Source organism: Esox lucius, chromosome 25, assembly GCF_011004845.1.
Source record: "Esox lucius isolate fEsoLuc1 chromosome 25, fEsoLuc1.pri, whole genome shotgun sequence".
Taxonomy (NCBI): domain Eukaryota; kingdom Metazoa; phylum Chordata; class Actinopteri; order Esociformes; family Esocidae; genus Esox; species Esox lucius.
The window spans coordinates 20,871,183-20,889,428 of record NC_047593.1 but is presented as its reverse complement, the minus strand read 5'-3'; the positions used below and the strand labels follow the sequence as shown (position 1 = coordinate 20,889,428).

The 18,246-nt window shown below is 42.1% G+C and overlaps 1 protein-coding gene and 1 non-coding gene across 2 annotated transcripts; one reads left to right on the top strand and one right to left on the bottom strand.

The window, feature by feature from the left end:
* The first annotated feature begins 125 nt into the window (after positions 1–125).
* On the top strand, positions 126–197 carry trnap-agg. Its single transcript has one exon. It is a non-coding gene; the product is annotated as a tRNA-Pro (tRNA).
* Positions 198–2,121: 1,924 nt separating this feature from the next.
* Positions 2,122–17,184, bottom strand: klf3 (Kruppel-like factor 3 (basic)). Its single transcript, XM_034291031.1, has 6 exons — positions 16,860–17,184; positions 5,546–5,608; positions 4,833–5,334; positions 4,555–4,687; positions 2,919–3,082; positions 2,122–2,700 (listed from the first exon to the last, which is right to left on the bottom strand). Exons 2-6 carry the CDS (start codon positions 5,597–5,599, stop codon positions 2,519–2,521), a joined length of 1,035 nt encoding a protein of 344 aa, XP_034146922.1. The 5' UTR covers positions 5,600–5,608; positions 16,860–17,184; the 3' UTR covers positions 2,122–2,518.
* Between the last annotated feature and the right edge of the window lie 1,062 nt (positions 17,185–18,246).

Genomic DNA, 18,246 nt, shown 5'->3' with positions numbered 1-18,246 from the left:
GCGATGTCCATATTTTAATAAGTGATATGACAACCTTGATTTATCTAATTTCAATCGTATTTAGAAAAGAAAATTACGTATAAAACAACTTTAAAATGTGAACTATCACAACACATGACGTGTGCGGCTCGTTGGTCTAGGGGTATGATTCTCGCTTAGGGTGCGAGAGGTCCCGGGTTCAAATCCCGGACGAGCCCTGGTTTTTTAATTCCCGTGTTTTCTCCCCCGTTTTGTTATTCATGTTTCACATTGTTAGAGGTATGGAACATACTACATATAAAATATAATTGCACGTTTTAAAACGCTATCTGTTTTGTTTCTTTTTTCTTTAGACTTTAGAATAGGTGAAGTACACACATAAACAAAAACACCCATATGAAAAGATAGTAGCAATATAGGTTTATTTTAGGATATGGATATTTGATGAAAAACAATATGCAAAATTGTTCAAATATAATCTGTACAGTATATAAGTTCACAGTTTGATATATAATTACCCTTTGAATTGATAACCTACATGAAGAAAAATAGTTGAATAAAGATTCACAACTGTATGAAAAAAATCTTAATAATTCATTGATAAAAAAAAATCAATCATCATCATGCTTTATAAAATACCTTTAATTGCCCTTTCAGTCTATTAATTAATTATAAAATATATTACATCATATTTCATCTGCATAGTTAGAAAAAACAGTCACAAACTAAATATGTGCATGCCCATGTGAGGGTGTGAGTGTGTGAGTGTGAGTGTAATCTCGCTGTGGATGAAAAGCAACAAAGCTGATCCATAGAATAGATCTAATGTTGCTGATTAAAGTGGATGCTGTGGTTTGTACATTATCTTAACACCACAAGGTTGGTCACTACAATATAATAATTCAAACTGGTTTAAGTACTTCAGCACCGCAGAGGAATGCCAGACATCAAACATGAAAAAGTCTTCACAAACACCAAATGCAAAAGAAGACACCGTTAATCAATAAACCCATCAACCAGTCAGCATATCCATCAATTTAGTAATATGATTGACGGAATAATTAAATTGATGAATGAGGAATTTGATCAATGAAATATTTTAAGATGAAGAGGTGTTTAAGGCTTGGTCTTGGGAATGTTTTTTAAATCATTTTAAATCAAGATATATTAAATGTTTGGTCTTGGGAATGTTTTTTAAAGTGCTCACCAGTTTCCTATAGTTAATGTAAAATATAATCTGGTCACCAGGTGTTCATCTCCACAGGTGGTGTTTAAAACAAGTAGCCCAACCTTAACCATTTCCCATACTATTGATTTGTTTGGTAAAAGAAGGATTATTTGCAAAATGATAATTAGATATGTGAACAAACGATCAGCAGCAGAATAGTTGATCTAATTGCTCCAGACAAAACATAGATAGCGGATCATATTAGTCAGATGACCAATAAGTGGCGAAAAGATACGAATTGGGATGCTGATGTGAACTCAGTCATATTAAAAAACACTTCTGAGAGAACAGGTTAACCAATTAACAACAATGGATCCATGTTTCCTTGTTTACCCATTAAAATAAAATAACATAGAATAATCACATTATATAAACCAAATACACATAATAATATTTGTGTTGACAAACCACATACAAACAATCACAATATTAGAATTCAACAACCCATCGCTCCTAGCCAGACTTAAAGGGACAGTCATCTATGGACCAGCACCATGCCTCTTCCATCTGGTTATTGTTAGTTGGTCCATTGTGTCTGAAGACACAGTGTGGCTGAGCCCACCTTTAACTGGCTACTTAAAATCATTTTCACAGAGAAAACAAACAACAACAACAACAATAATAATAATAATTAAAATAATAACACATAAGATAAAGATAATGCCCTGAATAATAAAACATAGTTTCACATTTCTAGATGCAAAGACAACAAACAAGCTGTCTTGTAATGAAGACTCCGAACACAGTCTGTCGAGCCAGTGTGTGTGTGTGTGTGTGTGTGTGTGATAGAGAGAGGTGGCTTATGTATGAGTGAGTTTTCTAGCGGCATGCCTTTGCACAAACGTGTGTGTGAGCTTCAGCTTGTGTTTGTGAGTCTGTGTGTGTTTGTGAGTGTGTGTGTGTTTGTGAGTGTGTGTGTGTGCCCGCTGAGTTCAGAGACACTGCAGTAGTTCCTCCAACCAGCAGAGGGTGCAGTACTCAGACCATTTTTTTTCACAGAGGATGAATAGACAAAGAGCACAGCTGAATGGGTCGATGAATAAAGGGATGGGTGGAGGAATGGCTGGATGGATGCAAGGTGGATATTTGGGTGGATGTTCGGGTGGTTGTTTGGGTGGATGAAGAACTGTCTGAAAAAAGAGTGTGGAATTGTGTGTGTGTGTATGTATGTATGTGAGTGTGGTGGGGGGATTTATTCCAATTCTGCTGGGTGGAACTTTAGTTTGGTCCAACGTCCAACTATCACATGGCTGCATTCATGGTGAGTTCTGCAGGCGTTGCATTCAGTTGCATTCAGTTGCAGTGGCGTGTTCAGACCAGCAGGTGGCGTTTCTTGTGCAGAGCCAGGTGATCTGAGCGGGAGAAGGAACGGTCGCAGTCCAGGCACTGGAACGGCTTGACCCCGGTGTGTTTGCGGAAGTGTCGTGTCAACTCATCCGAACGGGCAAACTTCCATGTACACCCCTCCCATACACACTTATAGGGTTTCTCTCCTGGGGAGGAGGGGAGGGGGAGAGGGGGAGGGGAGGGGGAGAGCGGAGGACAAAGGGGGGAGAAGGTAAGAAAATCTAACAATTGAATAGATAAGCCTATTAGAACACGTGTGTGTGTGTGTGTTCATCTCACCTGTGTGTGTGTGTTCATCTCACCTGTGTGTGTGTGTTCATCTCACCTGTGTGTGTGCGTGTGTGTATGTGTGTGTTCATCTCACCTGTGTGTGTGCGGCGGTGAGCCTTTAAATGGGAGCTTTTGGTGTAGACTTTGTTGCAACTGTTGAAATCGCAACGATGGATTCGTCGCTTCTTGAGCGAATCAGGAGACTCAACCGGCAGTGGATGTTTACCTCCAGAATGGACAATCACAGATGGGTTGTTACTGACAGAGACAGAGATGGAGAAGAAGAGTATGATTTAGTCCATTTCTTTCCATCTGTTGGGTAATGGAAACATGCTAAATGAGACCAACCAGAACGTGTGTGTGTGTGTGTCTATATTCCCACCACCAGGGAGTGCTGTTACCTTCTATTACATCATCATCATCTTAATGTTAATACTTATGTCATATATCCAGTTTATTGTGTGTGTGTGTGTGCGTGTGTGTGTGTGTTCTACCTGGGCCCATCTCTTCCTATCCCTGGTGAGTGGTTCTTTAACAGGACACTTGAGAGCACACACATTCACACAGACTGTCAATCAGATCCACTGCCCACATTTGGGTTTTCTTGGAGACACACTGTCTTAACTGACGCATGCTGGGAGATTTTATCTGTGTATCTGTCATTGTTGTTGGACTGCATTACTAGGGAGGACCAGAATTCCTCACAGGTATACCAATGTCCTTAGCTTTAGAAATGCTATTTTTGTTAAGGGGTTAGGGGTACATTTAGATTCACCTTCAGGGTTAAAAGGATACAGATTTCAGGGGTACAGTCAAGGTTAAAAGGATACAGATTTCAGGGGTACGGTCAGGGTTAAGGATACAGATTTCAGGGGTACGGTCAAGGTTAAAAGGATACAGATTTCAGGGGTACGGTCAAGGTTAAAAGGATACAGATTTCAGGGGTACGGTCAAAGTTAAAAGGATAGTAAAACCAGGGATGTTGGACCTTGTGGGGACCTTCTGCTGGTTCTCACAAGGAAAAAGGCAATTTCCTGCTTAGGGAGTTGTTTAGGCATATTCTAACACAGGGTGTTGGGGTCAGGTCTTCAGGATTTGAATGGGGTTTAAGAGTCAGTTTTAATAAAATGTTGTGTTCCTGTATAGAGTTTCCTGAATTGTGTAGGTGTGTTGCAGGTGATTTTTCGTCTAATATTCACAAACACACACACCAGGGAATTGCAGTACCGTTCAGCTTTAAACAAACAAACGTGTTATCTTCCAGTCAGGCAAGTTCAGTGTGTATGTGTGTGTGTGTGTGTTGAACAAGAAAAGCTGGTGACAGGTCTAGCCATGCCCACTTCTGTAGAAGCCAATTATCTCAGCATTGGCACGACAATGAGGGGGGGCATGCCCTGGAAACCACCCAGACAACCACTCCCAACAACTAGAGCAGGAAGGAACACAACCAGGAAGTAACATTCCACTGCCTCCTGTTTCTGTCATCAATTCATTCTGATCCTCTAATTCTGTTATTGCTCTCTGTGTCTCCACCCCCCCTCCACCCCCCCCCCCCCACCTCTGTCTCCCTCCCCCCTCTGTCTCTCTCTCTCCTTCCCTCTCTCTCTCCCCCGCTCAGCCTTTCATTAATGTTTTACTACTCATTACTGTTTTGACGACACGTGAATGTATATTTTAACTAGTCATTGGACATTCTATTTGTCCCATTACAAGCCCCCGCCTCCACTTACTCGCTATAGGCTCGTGGCCCACTCATGACTGATGAGGTCATTTCTTGGCTGTATTCGTGGGCATGCTCCGTTTTGATTGGTTTGTGTAGGTCGTGGTGGGTGTCACCTCTGAGCTCGGTCTTCATAGAGGATGCTGGATTACAAAATACACCCGTTAATAAACAGACAGACAGGCAAACAAAGACAGATAGTGACAGAGACGGTCAGATAGGCAGAGACAGACAGGCCAACAGGTTGGTCTACAGACATATGGCAGACTGACAGACTAGCAGGGTCACCTGTGTTGGGCTGAGAGCTGCCTGTGGGCCGGTGATGATGATGATGGTGATGATGGTGATGGTGGTCATGGTGATCCCGGTTGTCATTAGACACAGTGTGGTTGACCATGATTGGCAGGTGCAAAGCAGAGGGGAAGAGGACAGGCAACGGCTGAAGCATGACCTGGGATAGCATGACCCCTGACCCCTGAACGACCCCTGTGACCCCAGAGCCTGACCCTAACATCAGAGGGAAGGGAAGTGAGGGCTGGGGGGAAGAGCGGCGGTGGGGTGAGGCAGGGGAGGAGCGGGAGGAAGAGGATGAAGAGGGAGAGGATGAAGAGGAGGGTCTTTTACTGATGGACAGGTCAACTGGTTCCAGTTGTGTTTGTGCTGTGGGGTTGGAGGTGTGTGTGAGTGTGTGTGAGAAAGGTTGTGTGAACTGGGTGTGTGTGGGCTGGTATGAGTGAGGGGAGAAGATGACGCTGTAGGCCTCGGTCGGGGGATACGGCTGAAAAACAGACTGACAGGGGAACACAGAGGAAAAGAACATCAGTAAACAACAACAATAAACAAAAGGTTGTACTGTATTGTGTGAGGCAATGGGGGAAGCAGTGAGTCGAGGACTGTAGAAGTGTGTGTGTGTGTGTGTGTGTGTACGTGTGTGTGTGTCATGTCTTGTGTATGGAGCTAAATGCATGCCCTGGCATGTGTAAGGTGTGACAGCAACACACCTCCAGTCTTGTCATCTCCATGTTGTTCTTCTGTGGATAGTCATAAATCAGCATGATCCCAGGCTGTTAGAGAGACATACAGGGAGAGAGACAGGGAAGGATAGAGAGACATACAGGGAGAGAGAGACATGGATGAATTAACAAATCTGTCAAGACATCAATTAAGAGATTAATTAATAATTCATAAGTTAGTCTGTCTGTCTCAGTTCAACAACAAATCAATTGATCACGCACACGCGTACATGCGCGCACACACTGTTTCTGATGACAGATAGGGATTGAAGACAGCAGAGGAAGAGGGGAAGATGAGTTGAAAAGTAAATTCCTTGTAGAGGGAAGGTCATTACAACACACTACAGGGTATATTATGTTCATGTATATCTGTGTATGTATATGTGTGTGTGTGTGTCTAACTACATCATTTCTCTCTACCTTAAGCGTTCGACCAGTTCAGGGATATACTTTCAAAGATCTATTCAGGGTTTGCTACATGTAGCTAGCTTCTAGTTTGTGTGTGTGTGTGTGTGTGTGTGTGTGCATTAATCTATTTACTACAAAATAAAAAATAGACAAACTAAAATGCAAATAAATTCAGAAAGGCTTCCATGTGTTCACTACAGCAGATCCCAGTCACCAGAGAATGACAATGTATCTCCCTCTGCTACAATACTAACCAGCAACATCACAGGGGTGAAGGGGAGTAATCATTGGTCCAAAGGAGAACAGCATTCCTTCCCATCATCAGTGTTGTGACTGTACAGTATTGGTGCTATGTAGCATTCCTTCCCATCATTAGTGTTGTGACTGTACAGTATTGGTGTTATGTAGCATTCCTTCCCATCATTAGTGTTATGTAGCATTCCTTCCCATCATCAGTGTTGTGACTGTACAGTATTGGTGTTATGTAGCATTCCTTCCCATCATTAGTGTTATGTAGCATTCCTTCCCATCATCAGTGTTGTGACTGTAGAGTATTAGTGTTGTGTAGCATTCCTTCCCATCATCAGTGTTGTGACTGTAGAGTATTAGTGTTGTGTAGCATTCCTTCCCATCATCAGTGTTGTGACTGTAGAGTATTAGTGTTGTGTAGCATTCCTTCCCATCATCAGTGTTGTGACTGTAGAGTATTGGTGTTGTGTAGCATTCCTTCCCATCATTAGTGTTGTGTAGCATTCCTTCCCATCATCAGTGTTGTGACTGTACAGTATTGGTGTTATGATACACATATATTGAACTGTCACCATTACCCAGGTTTAGTGGGTAAGGTTTGGACTGGGCTGCAGACAGAACAGGTACCCTTGTATGGGAATACCTTTAGACAGCATTTCAACACACATTTCATTTCTTCATTTTGGATCGGCTTGGTTATAAATAAAAGTTTAGGGACACGGTGCCCAAGAAGCAAATATATTTAAATACGGTGGTACACTGAGAATAATAACCCCAAGCAAATAAACTGAATCACAACACAGGCATGAGAAAAGCAGGTTATATATTATCACAATGTTATGAATCTGTGGTGAGTTGCTTGGTCACAGTGGCACTCAGCTACAGTATTCACAGAAGATGACCATTCAAACGTTTATTCATTTATGATGAGTAAGTAATCTAAGAAGTAATGCAACAAATGACTTTTCCCAGGGAGTAGTGAATAAAGTAATGAGTTACTTTTGGGGGCAGTAATAAGCAATATGTTACTGCTTATTACTAAATAAGCTAAAGTACTACTTCACCTACTAACTCATGAGGGGGAGAGAGAGAGGGAGAGAGAGAGAGAGAGAGAGAGAGAGGGAGAGAGGGAGGGAGAGAGGGAGAAAGGGAGAGGCAGAGAGAGAGAGAGAGAGAGAGAGAGGGAGAAGTGAAAGGTTGGCGCTTGTGTGTGTGGGGGGGGGAGCAAGCCAAAAATGAAAGTAGAGGGGAGAGAGATAGAGGAAGTGGAGGGAGGGGGAGGGGAGGGAGGGAGGGGGAGGGGGGAGGGAGGACGGATGTTGTAAGTATTTGCAGTAAGAGATACAGTAGATTCACTGACCTGTATAGACAATATTTACAGACTCTCTTAATGACACACAAACACACAAGCTTGTATGGCGACCCTCATGAGGACCAGAAAGAGAAATTGCATGCTCCCTACCACTAAACCTAACCCTACCATTAACCTAACCCTAACCTCAATAAAGTAACATTTATGCCAAAAATGTATCTAGATGTAACGCCTAACCTTAAACCCAAACTTAACCAACAACACCTGGACCTTAAAGATCCCCAATTCTAACTCTAAAATGAATTGTAAGTTTGACCTTAAACCTAAACCCTGATCTGGAAATTGACTTTTGCCTCATGGGGACCGGCAAAAGGTTAGGGTTTTTTCTGGTTTTACTATACTCATGGGGACATTTGGTCCTCATGAATATAGTTATACCTAAAACACACACACACACACACACACAGTAATTCCTCCAATGGTGACATGCGTTACAAAGATAAGTCAGAATCAATGAGGTTGCTGCAGGAGAGATACAGTTAGTCTATCTGTCTGTGTCTACATACCTGTCTGTCTGTCTACACACCTGTCTGTCTGTCTGTCTCGACATATCTTTCTGTGTCTACAGTGGGGAGAACAAGTATTTGATACACTGACGATTTTGCAGGTTTTCCTACTTACAAAGCATGTAGAAATCTGTAAGTTTTATCATAGGTACTCTTCAACTGTACGTGATGGAATCTAAAACAAGAATCCAGAAAATCACACTATGATTTTTAAGTAATTAATTTACATTTTATTGCATGACATAAGTATTTGATACATCAGAAAAGCAGAACTGAATATTTGGTACAGAAGCCTTTGTTTGCAATTGCAGAGTTCATACATTTACTGTAGTTCTTGACCAGGTTTGCACACACTGCAGCAGGGATTTTTGCCCACTCCTCCATACAGACCTTCTCCAGATCCTTCAGGTTGTCGCTGGGCAAAAGACCACATGACCTTCTCCCATTCCTCCTCTGGATCATCCAGATGGTCATTGGCAAACTTCAGGTGGGCCTGGACATGCGCTGGCTTGAGCAGGGGGACCTTGCGTGCGCTGCAGGATTTTAATCCATGACGGCGTAGTGTGTTACTAATGGTTTTCTTTGAGACTGTGATCCCAGCTCTCTTCAGGTCATTGACCTGGTCCTGCCATGTAGTTCTGGGCTGATCCCTCACCTTCCTCATGATCATTGATTCCCCACGAGGTGAGATCTTGCATGGAGCCCCAGACCGTGGGAGATTGACCGTCATCTTGAACTTCCTCCATTTTCTAATAATTGCGCCAACAGTTGTTGCATTCTCACCAAGCTGCTTGCCTATTGTCCAGTAACCCATCCCAGCCTTGTGCAGGTGTACAATTTTATCCCTGCTGTCTTTACACAGCTCTCTCGTCTTGACCATTGTGGGGAGGTTGGAGTCTGTTTGATTGAGTGTGTGGACACGTGTCTTTTATACAGGTAACAAGTTCAAACAGGTGCATTTAATACAGGTAATGAGTGGAGAACAGGAGGGCTTCTTAAAGAACAACTAACAGGTCTGTGAGAGCCAGAATTCTTACTGGTTGGTAGGTGATTTTCTGGATTTTTGTTTTAGATTCCGTCACTCACAGTTGAAGAGTACCTGTGATAATAATGACAGACTTCTACATGCTTTGTAAGTAGGAAAACCTGCAAAATCGGCAGTGGATCAAATACTTGTTCTCCCCACTGTACATACCTGTCTGTCTGCCTCTCTCAGTCTGTTTCTCAGTCTGTCTTTTCTTTTTCTTTCCATCTTTGTTATCTCTGTTAATTCAAAATTTAAAGGCATTTTTTTGCCAAAGCAAATATAAGAAATTAAACAAGTGATAAACATTTTTAATCTAAAACTCGAAGTATTTTGCGCCTTGTTATATTTCTTGTGGGTTTGTTTGATCTGGGAAATATGTGTCTCTAATATGGTCATACATTTGGCAGGAGTTGAGGAAGTTCAGCTCAGTTTCCACCTCAAGTTGTGGGCAGTGTGCAAAGTCAGTCTTCTCTCTATGTCTCAATATGGCTGACAGAAAGGCCATGCTCACTGAACCTGTTCTCAGTCAAGGATTTTCTTCATTTGGGTTCAGTCAAATTGTTCTCTTTTTGTTTTCTCATTATGTGCTTGGGTCTAACTGTGTTGCTGTCCCGGGTTTCTGAGGGGTCTGTTTGGGTTTCTGAATAGAGACCCAAAACCAGCTGGCCCATGGGAGTCTTCAGAACACTCCTTTAGATGAAAGGGAAATTCAGCAGCTCTTTTCTGGCTTTAGATGATTAGTAGCTGTGGAACTGTGTCTGCTCTGCATTCATTATTTGGAGATGGGCAAAGTACTCTGATGATAATTTAGGAAAAGAATGCATTCATAGTCTCAAATTGGTGTGACTATCATGTTGTGAATTCTTGGTTGGCAGGGGACCTTTTCTCAATATATTTTTCTATCAGTATTGCGTGCTTCTAGGTGTGTGTGTGTGTGCGGTTGTTTGCTAAAAGGCAAGATGTGTTCTGTAGAGTTGTCAAATAACCAGCAGATAGAACCTCAGCCTGAAAAGGATTTTGCAGCCTTAAGGTGTGTAAATGAGTCTGCAAACGGATGGATTCCCAGCCCTCACTGCAAACCCATCTTTACCAAGACACCCTGTGTGACAACAAAAATGTCTTCTTCCTCCATCGTCCTGTTCTTCTTTCCCCTTCCTGTCAGACGTCGTCTCTCTTCTTCCTCCTTTTTGTCTTTCATGTTCATCTTCCCCATTCGTCTTCTTCCTGTTCATCTTCCTCGTTCATGTTCCTGTTTTTCTTCCTCCTCTGTGAATAATGGTCTTTATGTCGGCCCTCTAAGTTTCAGAACAGTAGAATTGTTGGTCATTTAAATAAAAGGCTCGTTTTGAGAGTTGTTTTAATTCTGCTCTGCATGCATTGTTGAGTTTTTCTCTGTACTCTGAGGAGTCTTTTAAATAATTCTGAATGCAGGTCTGGTTGATGTGGGTCCCATTTCAAACTATGAGTGAACACTGCACCTCCCACTTTCTCTCTCTGTATCTTTGACTCTCTGTTTGTCTTTCTCTCTCTGTATCTCTGTCTTTCTCTGTATCTCTGTCTCTTTAACTCTGTCTTTCTCTCTCTGTATCTCTGTCTTTCTCTGTATCTCTGTCTCTTTAACTCTGTCTTTCTCTCTCTGTATCTCTGTTTCTTTGACTCTCTGTTTGTCTGTCTTTCTCTCTGTCTGTCTTTCTGGTAATTTAGTTTAAGCGAAGTTACAGAGAGCAGCTTGACCCCTGGTTCAACTCTACAATAAGAAACAGAGCAAATTTTGGTTGTGTGTATGTGTGTGCGTGTGTGTATATTTACAGAGGTGTGTCTACCAGTGCTCTCGCCCTAGGTTAATAATTAAAGGTTTAAACACTCTTTATTCCAGACTATGGACTTTAAGCAGAACACACACAACATTTTTCCATCTTCAATTACTCAATCAAAAACCTAAATCACCTTCAAAAAAAGATGAGAGGATGTCAATATGGTGATGTCATAGGGACATAGAGACTCATGACCTGGATTCAGCTGTGGCGTTTGTATGTAGAAATATGTATTTTTAAATTGTCTAGAAGGCTTTTATCGTCTGTTTTTTGTGGAACTGAAAGAATGTTAGCTGCTCAATTGGGGTGTCAAATAAGTTTCACACAGACACATTTCACAGACACATTTCACAGACACATTTCACAGACATGTTTTTTTTACTATCCTTCTGGGGGCTGAAGTCTGTGTTCCTTATCCTGTAAACTCCTAACACTAATCCCATCCTGTAGACCCCTAACACTAAACCCATCCTGTAGATCCCTAACACTAATCCCATCCTGTAAACCCCTACTCCTAATCCCATCCTGTAGATCCCTAACACTAATCCCATCCTGTAAATCCCTAACACTAATCCCATCCTGTAGACCCCTAACACTAATCCCATCCTGTAGATCCCTAACACTAACCCCATCCTGTAGACCCCTAACACTAATCCCATCCTGTAGATCCCTAACACTAATCCCATCCTGTAGATCCCTAACACTAATCCCATCCTGTAAACCCCTAACCCCATCCTGTAGACCCCTAACACTAATCCCATCCTGTAGATCCCTAACACTAATCCCATCCTGTAGATCCCTAACACTAATCCCATCCTGTAGACCCCTAATCCTAATCCCATCCTGTAAACCCCTAACCCCATCCTGTAGACCCCTAACACTAATCCCATCCTGTAGACCCCTAACACTAATCCCATCCTGTAGATCCCTAACACTAATCCCATCCTGTAGATCCCTAACACTAAACCCATCCTGTAGATCCCTAACACTAATCCCATCCTGTAGACCCCTAACACTAACCCCATCCTGTAGACCCCTAACACTAATCCCATCCTTAACCCATATTGCCTGAACCTAAACATAACCCAAATTTAGTACAGGCAAAACCCCCCAGAGTTTTCAGATTTGAATATCTTAGTGAAAACCAGGATCACCCATAAATACTGAATGGGTCTTGGAGTCTCAAATGTTGTATACCTCAGTGGGCAGGTTTTCCTACAGAAACCAAAGCACCAGTTCCATAAAATATCCTTGTACATCTGATTACAGATTACAGATGACATATTCCAGTACAAGACCATTTCACACGTCTATTCACACCAAACAAGCTCCGATGAGGACATCAGCGACACACACACACACACACCCACACACACCCACACACACCCACACACACCCACACACACACACACACACACACACACACACACAGGGTCAAAACCATAAACAACACATTCACCCCTACATGCACACACACACACAGACACTTGTGACACAAAGCTTTACATAAAACATACACACACTGATGGGGTCGCAGACATATAGTTCACAGAGGGAAAGAGAGGGAAACAAGTTTGAACAAAACTCTCACACACACAAACAAAACCACACACACACACACACACGAACCACACACACACACGAACCACACACACACACACACACACACACACACACACGAACCACGCCAATGCAGAGAGGAAAGCTTGAGCCTTTCCAGATATTAGAGGACAGAAAGAGAAAGAGGGAACGGAACAGTCTGCTAGAGAAAGAGAGAGGAGCGGAAGTTCTTTGACTGTTATTATTTCCACACTGGAGGCAGGGGGGGTTAGGGGCCCTGTGGGGGGGGGCTGATGCAGGGGGCATGCAGTTTCCTGTCGTAGAGACAGAGAGAAAGAGAGGGAAAGAGGAAGGGAAAAGGACAGTAATCTGAAGTCTTAACCAAGATCTTACCGAACATGACATAACTACCAAACCTTTAACAGACAGACTGAGAATAGAAAGAAAATGTGAGAAAGAGAGAGAAGCAGCAGGAAATATCAAGGCTTTAGTTAACAAGATAATGACAGCTACTGTATTTGTAAAAGTTCACTAGTAGACATAAAGGTTCTCCAGACACCTGGTAACAACCCTCAAAGTTTAATGTTTAGCCCAATGTTCCCTAGGACTTGCCCTTTGAGCAGAGAGACTGTGTGTGTGAGTGTGTGTGTGAAAGTGTGTGTGTGTGAGTGAGCGAGCGACAGTGGTTAGGTTTAGGGAAGAACTTGAGACAAAGTGTTAGAATTCTGGTTACTTTTAGGTTTAGGCATTAAATTCGGTTTAGGGTCAGATATAGGCCTGGGTGAAGTTTAGGCATAAAAGTTAGATGGTTAAGGTTATGTTTAGGTTAGGCTTCGGTTAGGGTGTGTGAGATTCCTCATCAGCCATTCCCCTCCCTACCCCCTCTCTCTCCCTCCCCCTTCTCTCCCTCCCCCCTCTCTTCCAGGTTTCTAAACAGGATAAGAGGCTTCATGTGCCAAGTGGAATGTGTGACGCAAGCCCCAGCCTTGAAACAAAAGCACAGGAAAACGGGATTGAGACAGACAGAGATATGTACTGTACTATACTATACAGTAGACAAGAGACACACACACACACAGTAACCGCTGTGACCCCTGACCCTAACCACCGCGACCCTAACCTCAGTGACCCTAACCTGCCAGCTATTGTTTGGCTATATCTAGAGACCTAATGACACACAGCCCTAACCCAGTGTCACCTCTCATGAAAAGGGTTGGATTTGTGTTGCAAGAAAAATCTGTTCCTGGAACTGTGTTTGGGAGAACCAGCTTAACAGGGCCTGAAGACTCTAACACATCTCCGGCTTGAATGGAGAGGCCTGTTCTACAGATTATATTTCTATGGGTTCAACCAAACAGACAAAGCTACTGGTTACTGAATACCCATACATAATGTCAGTCTATATCTGCCGATCTACTTTATATACTGGTTACGAAACATCCACATAGAATACCTCTCTATATCTCTACATCTACAGGTTACTAAACATCCACATAGATGTAGAGATATATAGATGGGTTTTCTATGTGGATATTTAGTAACCTGTAGATAGATGTAGAGATATAGATGGGTTTTCTACCTACAGGTTACTAAACATCTACATAGAATACCTCTCTATATCTCTACATCTACAGGTTACTAAACATCCACATAGAATACCTCTCTATATCTCTACATCTACAGGTTACTAAACATCCACATAGAATACCTCTCTATATCTCTACATCTACAGGTTACTAAACATCCACATAGAATACCTCTCTATATCTCTACATCTACAGGTTACTAAACATCCACATAGAATACCTCTCTATATCTCTACATCTACAGGTTACTAAACATCCACATAGAATACCTCTCTATATCTCTACATCTACAGGTTACTAAACATCAACATAGAATACCTCTCTATATCTCTACATCTACAGGTTACTAAACATCCACATAGAATACCTCTCTATATCTCTACATCTACAGGTTACTAAACATCCACATAGAATACCTCTCTATATCTCTACATCTACAGGTTGATAAAAAATCCACATAGAATTTACAAATATGTTTATCCATCTACTGAAAATGCGCATAGGCAATAGATCAACCATTACTACATTATAACCATGCATCTTTCTATCTATTGGTCTATCTGTATCTATCCAGTAATACCACAGTAACTTAGTAGATGTGTAGGCAGGTGATGTTGTCTGATTGAGTTAAAGCAAAATGTAATTAGAAATGTTCTTTATTTACAAGAGGACGTGTAGCTTGTTGCAGGTAACTAATTCGCCTTCATGCCGATGACACTGTCCTGTAAACATCTGGGCCCTCACTGAACACTGTCCTGTAAACATCTGGGCCCTCACTGAACACTGTCCTGTAAACATCTGGGCCCTCACTGAACACTGTCCTGTAAACATCTTGGCCCTCACTGAACACTGTCCTGTAAACATCTGGGCCCTCACTGAAAACTGTCCTGTAAACATCTGGGCCCTCACTGAAAACTGTCCTGTAAACATCTGGGCCCTCGTTGAACACTGTCCTGTAAACATCTGGGCCCTCACTTAACAGTGTCCTGTAAACCTCTAACTCCTCACAGAAGTGTCCTGTAAATATTCAAATCCTCACTGAACACTCTCTGTATACATGTTTTGTAAAAGCCCTTTGTGACAACTGCTGATGAAAAAAGGGCTTTATAAATACATTTGACTGATTGATTGATTGATCTGACTCCTCACTGAACACTGCTGTATATATTTGGCCCCTCACTGAACACAATGCTGGCCACTCTCCAACATTAATTTAACATTATTCAAAAAGCCTTCTTTAGCCTCCATGGACGTAATACCAAAATCTGACTGCCCGCTCCACCAAACATCCTGCTCCTGAACCTGTCAGAGTTAGATTATTTCAACACCCAAACATGCCTCGTTATAAGGCCAGACTGCTCACTGTCCATCCACAGTTGGTTTCTTGTTCTTCAACAAGGCATCCATCCCCTCCACTGCCAGGTACAAATTATCGGCCTGTCAATCCACAACTTTGCCAACATTGTCTATAGACTTTAAGGCCACTAACAATCACCTATGAATCTTAGATGCAATATAACACTCTGTCATCCACTTTGTTAGCAGCTGCCACCTTCACACTCATCACTGTGACCTTTACACTCTGACCCCATTCAACAGTCATCACTGTGACCTTTACACTCTGACCCCTTTCAACAGTCATAACTGTGACATTTACACTGTGACCCCTTTCAACAGTCATCACTGTGACCTTTACACTTTGACCCCCTTCAACAGTCATCACTGTGCCCTTTAAACTCTGACCCCTTTCAATGCTCATCACTGTGCCCTTTACACTCTGACCCCTTTCAACGTTCATCCCTGTGACCTTTGAACTAGTTAGCTGGCCCCGGCTACAAACACAAGTCCTTCAAGCTTGACACCCATCAGCAACAAAAAAATAACCTAAACAAGCTGCTTTCAGATCAGTTCACCTGTTGACTTGGCCAAACATTGGTGTGTCATGCTGCATTTAGAGTAATTTGATGTTTATTGTTTTTCCCCTATGTAGTGATAGCTAGAGACCAGCAGTTTGAAGAAATACACACGCACCTACACACACTGGAATGCAACAATGTGATCTTAACATGTGTGTGTCTTCCTCACTATGATAGTAAAAGAAGAAAATGAATGCAAATTGAGGACATTTAGTACACACTTTAACAAGAAACTTTATCTGTCTTGAGGTTAAATTCAGGCTAATGTTTAGAATTAGGCTAAGAATTAGGCTTAGGTTTAAATTAGGAGTTAGGGTTAGGTTAAGTTTAGGCTTAAAGATTAGGTTATTGAGGTTTGTTTTAGGTTTAAGTTTAGAGTTAGGGGTTAGGTAATATTGTTATTTTTTAATGGTACTAAATTGCCGGTCCTCACCTCAATAGTAAATCCTACGTGAGCGTTTACCACTACGGTAGACTAACGTGACGTTAACGTACAATTGTGTGCCTTCGTGCGTTTCCCCAAAAATGCTCCTATTACAGTATATTATACAAAGTACAAGAAAAGTACATTTAAGTAAATTGTCAAATAGTTAATTGTCAAAACGGCGTAATTGTTAACATGTTCTTTATTTGGAAAAGGATTATACTAGAAGGGTGAAGAACGAGTGTTAACGACTTAAAAATATTGAAAAACAACCCCTATGTGAAAGATAGATATAGAACGTTAAAAGGTCAAGTTCAAAACACTTTTAGTTAACAAACAAAAATCATGTCAACAGTCACATGTATGTAATATTAATCGATTGTTAATCAGCTATTTAAAATAAACGTCCTTAATTAGCAGCTTGACAGAATAAAACTTACTTCTGAATGGTAACGGCGGAGTCTTGCGCGTAATTTGTTATTCCCGTCGGTTAGATCTCTTTAAGCAACTGTCTCCGTAAAAACGTTTTGTTTGTCTAAAACTCCGTTTAGAATTCCGTTGAAAAAGTGACGCACTCGAAAAGCACAATACGATGTCACACGCATCGGTCAACCCACCGCAGTCTGGAAAACAAAACAAAAAATCCCGATGACAGATAGTCCGGCCTGGCACAGAGACAAAACTTCCCCAGTTATGAAACTCTACTGCTCTTCGTCCTCTATTCGTTCAAAACTCCCCGAGATACGGAGTGCGCTGTGCGCGTGTCATATGATCGTTCCGTAGGGCGGGACTAGGGCGGCTCTCCGGGAGGCGAGGGGTGGGGTCGGACTGCATGTGTGTGTGTGTGCGTGTGTGTCTATGTGTGTTCCCGGAGGGAAGAGGAAACTTTGGGCGTGACGCGGGCGTCAGCTCAAGTGCAGGACATGTGACGCGACAGACAAGTAACTACAATACAGAGGGGGTGGGGTGGGGGGGGTTGAAGGACAAATGGCTCATATTGAACACAGTTAATAAATGAACATGGTACCAAGCCTGCCGTTCCTTGATCGATTAATAATAAGAGAACTGTTAATAATAGCAGGTCTTCCGTGTCTAACAAATATTGCTACATGATGCCTGAACAAAGCCATGAGTTACCACACCCTGGCAGAAGGCTGATAATACACACACACACACACACCCATTTGCTTTACTCTGCTTGTGTGGACCAGAAATATTGTTCCCTATATTTCCATATCCCCTGACCCTAACCTAAAAATTCACCTATCATGGATATTACCTTATCCCTAACCTTGACCTCAATACCCTAAACCTTATGCCTGCACCTTTCCCCTAATGCCTAGTCCTACAATTTTAACAATTCTAACCCTGAGCCCAATTGTAAATGTTACTCTATACCTAACCCATTAGACCCAAACCCAACCCTTTAGCCATAAATCAAACCACTGAGGCTTAACCTAAACTTTTAGCCCTAAACAATTAGCCCTACACCTTACTCCTAAGCCTGAAATAGCCTTTCATCTTCTGGGGACTGGCTAAAACATCTTGTGGGGACTGAAGTCTCCAGTTCGCTATATGCTGATGTGAAGTTAAACCAAGTTTTCAAACACATACCTTGGTTTGTTAAAGCTCCTATGCATCTCAATGTCAAATATTTTTTGGGAAACATTTAACTTTCTGTGAGTTCACAGTTTCGAAATGTATGTAAAACACAGGAGAATCACATCGTTGAACATTTAAATGCTCATGTTCATAATTGGTTCCCAGTAGCAGGCAGTCCGTTTCTGAGAAGCTCTCCAGGTAGACCATTGATCACTCCGTCTGTCA

Bases quoted from the DNA above. Each gene is read 5' to 3' on its own strand.
- klf3 (XM_034291031.1), bottom strand. From the start codon at position 5,599: ATGCTGATTTATGACTATCCACAGAAGAACAACATGGAGATGACAAGA. The intron at 5,335-5,545 runs GTGTGTTGCTGT...TTCCCCTGTCAG, and splicing joins TGGAGATGACAAGACTGGAG to TCTGTTTTTCAGCCGTATCC. The intron at 3,083-4,554 runs GTAAGTGGAGGC...TGTCTCTGTCAG, and splicing joins GGGCCACGAGCCTATAGCGA to TAACAACCCATCTGTGATTG.